This window comes from Alligator sinensis, unplaced genomic scaffold (assembly GCF_000455745.1).
Source record: "Alligator sinensis unplaced genomic scaffold, ASM45574v1 scaffold1018_1, whole genome shotgun sequence".
Classification (NCBI taxonomy): Eukaryota; Metazoa; Chordata; order Crocodylia; family Alligatoridae; genus Alligator; species Alligator sinensis.
In genome coordinates this window covers 2,677,820-2,684,018 of record NW_005842038.1, presented here as the reverse complement: position 1 = coordinate 2,684,018, position 6,199 = coordinate 2,677,820, and the positions used below count along the sequence as shown (strand labels likewise).

Below are 6,199 nucleotides of genomic sequence, written 5' to 3'. Positions count from 1 at the left end.
GGCGCCGCACTGCCGCCCGCCTCCAAGGAGCGGTTCCCGGGCCAGTCCGTGTACCACATCAAGTGGGTGCGCTGGAAGGAGGAGAACACGCCCGTCATCACGCAGAACGAGAACGGGCCCTGCCCGCTGCTGGCCATCATGAACGTGCTGCTGCTGGCCTGGAAGGTACCGCGCGCGGCGGGCGGGCGGGTTGCGCGGGCCTCCCCCGGGGACGCCGCGGGAGGGGGCAGACGTGCCTGGCTCGGGAACGGGAACGGCAAGCTCCCGCTGCTTCTTCGCCAGTCCGCTCTGGCTGCTGCCCTCTCGGGCCCTCACCTGCCAGCCGGGCAGAGGCTGGAGCTGGTCGGTGTTCTTGGCCCCTGCCACACCTTGCATCCATGGTAGGGTTCGGCCGTGAATGGCGCAGCAAATGTAGGCCAGCCGCATCACAGGACAAAAATGACACTTCAGCTAGAAAAAAAGCCAGCTATCTCTGAAGTTCGTGCTTGAAAATGTGCAACCGCTCTACAGCTGGCTTCTCTCCAGCCTTCCTCTGAACCTGGAGCAGGGCCCCATATTTTCAAACACTAGTTCTGTAGCTGGTTAGTGCTCTTTTCTAGCCAGAGAGTCATTTCTATCCTGTGCTGATTACTTTGCACTTGTGGCTGGTCTACATTTATTGTGTGATTCACCAGTCAGTTGTGTAACACGTCTGTGTACACTTCTACTAAATGGCAATCTGTGTCTATAGCACTAGAAACACTGATTTCTGGGGGAAAACTACCTATCGTTACAGTAGCACTGGATATGTATCCTGTGCTTTACAAATGTCTGTCTACTGTTACTATTGTATGTTCTATTCATACATGTGTTACACATTCCAATCCCCAAATAATTGTATAGCTGGAAGCGTGCAACAGGTTGTGCTCTATCTAAAATACTAGACATCATTATATACTAGGGGGGGAGCGCAGGCCTGAGAGAGACTTCTGTGTTCTAATCCTGTCATGGATACTGACTCCCTCTGCAGCCTTGTCCACATCATTTTGCCTCCTTTCTCCATTTTCCCATTTGTAAAATGGGGAGAATGCAAGACAAGGTGTAATGTGGGAATTATGTCTTATCTGCAAAGAAACTTTAAGGTGGAAAGAGTTGTAATGCTAGACATTAATGTGTATTTAAAAACACAAAATGGGGTCTTGGGAGGGGAACCTCCTTCCAAAAGATGTGTGGGATAACAGAGCACAAGACAGAATCATAGAAAATGAGGGTTGAAGGGACCTCAGGAGGTCATGTCTAAACTAACCCTCTGCTGAAAAGCAGGACCATCCCCACCTAGACCTTCCTAGCCAAAGCTTTGTCTAGTCGGGTTTTGAAAACTTCCAATGATGGAGCTTCCACCACCTCCCTGGATAACCCATTCCAGTGCTTTAAAGATGCTGAGGCCTTTACCATAGAAGGCTACTTGAAATAAGTACATGATTTTTGATTTTGAAGGATAAAGGGAAAGATACTTGGTACTCGAGGAAAGGGAAGCTGTTCCATATGTAACATTTGGCATGATGAAAAGAATACAGAGCCAAAAGTAGTTAAAGGAGATGCATCTCCAGCACATCACATCAGAGCCTATTATCTGAACTCAACTGTTTTAACATTGGCTTTGGGTATGCACATTGCACAGCCAATTCTAGAGTATTGCTGTGATTACAATTCTAAGATTTCTATGTTGCATCTTCATGGTGGAAGGTGCATTTTGTAATTCCCTAGCAACCTGAACCCATTTGGCCTTACCACCATCTTTATGATACATGTTGATAAGATCTTTAATGACTGCAGAAAGCAGACAAGACTTGCATTTTTTTACTGAGAAAAGTCTGTGGAGAAAACCCCAGGGATCTTCAGGATCTTACTGAAAAACACAATTCATCCCCAGAGACAAATGTTCTTAAAAACAACAGCAAAAAAAAAAAAACCCACCCACAAAACCCCACCTTTGAAATCAATCCTTGCTGTTTGCTTGTCAAGAGTGAAGTTTGAAGACCTGGAAGAATATACTTCTGAGGATCTTTGTGTGTTTGTGCCCCAGTTGTGGGCTGGGGAAAGACTATGCTGTTTGCATGAACAAAATCCACAGCTGAAGTAGCGTAACAGGAAAGCAACGCAAATTAAAACATCTCCAGGTAGTGTTAGTTTAAGGCACTAAATGGATTTTAAAGTGGCGGGAAACCCCGGGTCGTGCAAACACAAATGCAGTTGTGTCGACATAAACGGGAAACTTTGATTAGTCTACACACGCCCTAGGATGCTTGTGATAGGAATGACATAGTTTTACTAAATTTTGGTTTGCTTAGACAAAGATAGTTGTTAATCTAATAACTGTTGATTGTCTTTATGAATAACTCTTTTCATGTGTTTTCCTGAGTGGTGATGCTTCATTTAGCAGTGGAAAGAAAGATGCAGATGCCATGAAGTTCATACTAGAATCACTTTAAAAATTTACAGAAAAAAATTGGGCCTGACTTCCATTGTCTATCACAGTGCATAGTTTTAACTACATTACATAGGTAAATATGTGTACTAACTACCCCTTTAAAACTGGTGGCCATGTGGGTATAAAATGCTCTCGTTTTCAAAAGTATAAATTGCAGAAGGTGCAGGACATTGGAGAATTGGATCTGTTTCTTTAAAAAAATCAAACTGAGAAACAAATTTTCTAAATTCCTCAAGTGTGTTTTTTTTTCTCCTTTGCTCTTTTGATTTTCACAGAACAACAGAGTTTTCCTTGGTGTTTTTTAATTATCCTTTTAGGTATCTTATAGTTCTCTATCCTCCTTCAACCCTGCAAAAGTATAATAATGTACCCATCAAAATTAATTGTCTGTGCAGGTGTTTCAGTTAGGAATATAGGATTGGAAGGAGCTTCCTGGGCCATGAAGTCTAGTTCCCTTTGTTCGCAGACAACTATTTACCCAAGGATTCCTCAGAACTGCCATTTCAAGCCTTCACCTATGGCTGCAAGGAATCCCGTACTATGGTGGTATAGCTTAAAGCAGAGGAGATTGTGGCATTACCAAAGCCTTGCCACGGTAATGAAAGAGAATTGATTAATATGGGGCTGTCCAAGTTGTTTACTTCAGGTGGTTGACCAGCAGTGCTTTGGCCTCCTTGGTGACGTGCCAGCTGGTGGGTTAAATCGTGGCCTGCGAGGCTTGATGGCCTGGCTCTGGAACCCAGGGAGTTCTGCTGCCTCTCTTCCCCTCTGCCCACAGCCCTCTTGCCAAGTGGCAAATTCATGGTCTCTGCTGCTGAAGACTCAGATCTGTGGGATGTCGGTATTCTTACAGACAAGCAGAAAAAACCCTGAAGTATGGGGTTGCCAAACAGCTACTGCATTGCAAGAGTTTCCTCTCTTCCTCAATGTGGGGATTGCAAATACTTGATGCTACCTATCACATTTTCTGTTAAACCAAGAATTTCCTTTGCTATCATCCTCCTTCTATACACTTATAAAGTTTGATTTTATTCACCTTGAAAATCTGGCCACACTATATATAAATAGCCTGAAACTAAATAAAATTTACAGAAGCTAAAAGTTGAGGGGATGCATCAGGCCTACAAGGGTAGTTGAATTCCTGTCTTCTTTTGGGACTAAAGAATATACCCTCTCAGAAATTGGACTTTGTGCTTTTATAAGAGCTGGACTTTCAGAGGTTTTTTTTGCTAGTTTGGGCCTTGGATTTAATTACCTGCATACCAGCGGCTCTTGCCTAGAAATCTGGATTCAGTTTAGACACTTGCTGTTTTTTCCTTAAGTAGCCTGCGATTAGTGCTACGGATTCATCAGAAGGCTTTCTGAAAACTAGTATTGCTTGCTTTTTAGAAGTAAGAATAACGTGTTTGGAGCACAAGGTTCTATATCAACAATCTGTCTACATCTTTCTTACCTAAAGGCTTAATATGCTCTGATGGTACTCTGGATAGTTGTCATTTCTTCAGACCTCTCAGTAGGTTTCTGTCTCCCCTTGGTCTCTTTGCAGAGCTACCTTCCTCCCTCCTCCCAAGTGACAAGGCTCCTGTTTAAGCCTGCCAAAAGCTTTTCTGCTTTATGGGAGGTCTCACTAGAACTGCATTTATTTAAACAATTTTATAGCTTAACATTTTCAGATTTTTATTAATTTAACCTAGTATGTTAGAAGATAATTAACTTTTTGCTCGAGATTAGAGTCCAGTAGCTGCACTAGATAGTAATAGGAATCTAATTAGACACGCAACACAGCATATAAAGTGCATTTTTATTAAGTAGAACAACCTAAAACATTTTAAATACAGAAACTCCTATATGAATTTGAGAACTGAGGCAATCAGACTTCAGGTACGGAGAAACTATCACATAAAAATGAGAGACCAATCTCGTTCTTGCAGATCCTTTGTGAATGATCCTGATGAGGTGCATGATGGTGTTTCCTTTGTATTGGAGACCAGGTTCCAATGCCTATGATGATTTGGCCCTTTTTTGCACTCAGTAGCAAAGCCCCTAGGTCTCCTACAAGATCAAGTCCCCAATATAGTATGTGACCTATTTTGCCATATCTTTACATTTCAACCCTCAGAGTTGTATTTTTTTCTCCTCTGATTCTTTCTTTATATAGACAAATACACAGCTTGTTTGTATTTCAGAATTTTTGATAGAGCCTCATGGATTGATCACATTTACTTTTGTTAAATGTTTTTGAGAGATTGTAATAAGCTTAGGGCATAATATAGTTTATATTAAATTCATAATTCAAAGATTTTCCTTTTAGAAATAAACCTGTTAAAATGATTTTTATTTCATTACTTAAGTAACCAAATAGACTTTTTTTTTTAAATGTGTTGGGGGGTTTTTTGTGATATGGCTCTTTATAAAAAAGTTAATATATTTTTATCAACCTTGTTGGAAGGTCTATATAATGGAGCAGTGGCTTTAATCTCAAAACTATCTGTAGATGTTGAAATGTTCAGTAGGCTATCATTGTTATTTAGGAATCTTAGAGCATCAGTGGATCAAAAAGAACCCCAGGACTGCAAATCACGTTGGGAGTAGCTAAAATTAATTATTTACTTTTCTATAATATTGTATTTAAAACATGGTCAATATTCATTTAGTCTATTTTCTTCTTAAAAGTAAACTTAAAAAGGTAAGCTTTTTATTTCCTAAATGATTTTAATATATGGTAGAAAACTTAAAAAGTAATATTCAGTATATGGTTGCTGCCAAAATGTTAAAGATCAAGCCACTGAATGGGTTGAAGTTACTAGCTAGGCATTTGGCTGAAGTACTAAGCCAGCTTCTGACAACAGTAAACTCTTCTACAAGTGCAGAGTGAAAACATTGTCTTTATTTCAGTATTTTCACTTTGCTCGGTTCAATAACTAATTCGTTCAAAGCTGAGAAGCTAATTGGGAGTTGAAAAAGCAGGAACACTTATTTGCCTCTTCCAATTCATGAATAAAAATTAAGTCTGAGAAGGTAAGATTAACTTCTTCTAAAATCTTGAATAAGATGAGAACCGGAAACAGTCAGGTTGATTCACTAACTGCAGATAATCTTCTGTTTAATAAAGCTGTCAGTTTTATCATTTCATGATTAAAAATTAGTACATAAGAAATGCATTTGCCATTTTTAACACAGAAATGCAAAAGTAAGATTCTAGATAAATAAACTTATAATGGCTTAGTAATCATAGTGTATCCTGTATGTTAACTAAAAGTAACACCGTATTTAATGTATGGGCTACCTTTTAGGTTGCAAATCAACATATTGAAGTGATTATTAACTAATCCTTGAATCAAAGAAAAGCAGGGTTGGGAGGGACCTCAGAAGGTCATTGCTCCTATATCTATATCCTCTATGGCCACAGAGAATTTTTTTGCTCCTAATAACCGCACTTCAAGTGTTTAAGGCTGTTATCAAGTCTCCCAGTTGTCTCTTTTCCAAACTAAGTAGTTTGAGTTCTTTCAGCCTTTCCTGTGATCAACTGTGGCATATAAGTAAGAATACACATACAAAGCAAGTTTCAGAATTCTTTTAGATAAAGGTTTCCTGTTTGATTCAACTACCATCATCATTTAAATCGCTTCACTTTGATTTTGATAAGACCTAGTATACATAGGGCTTGTTTTCACCATGGCAATAGTGTGACTTAGCATGGGGGAACCCAAGAAAGCCATGCTACTGCTG

The 6,199-nt window shown here is 40.1% G+C and overlaps 1 protein-coding gene across 4 annotated transcripts in view; it reads left to right on the top strand.

Annotated features, from left to right (window-relative positions):
- Positions 1-6: 6 nt before the first annotated feature.
- Positions 7-6,199, top strand: part of MINDY2 (MINDY lysine 48 deubiquitinase 2) — a 64,874-nt gene continuing 58,681 nt past the window's right edge. For 3 of the 4 annotated variants that reach the window (XM_014519393.2, XM_006022492.3, XM_014519392.2), the window contains exon 1: positions 7-165. In XM_014519393.2, coding sequence (XP_014374879.1) covers positions 139-165 — 27 coding nt within the window. In that variant the 5' untranslated portion in view covers positions 7-138. The remainder of the gene's footprint in view (positions 166-6,199) is intronic. The other variant, XM_025202830.1, reaches the window with a different exon arrangement.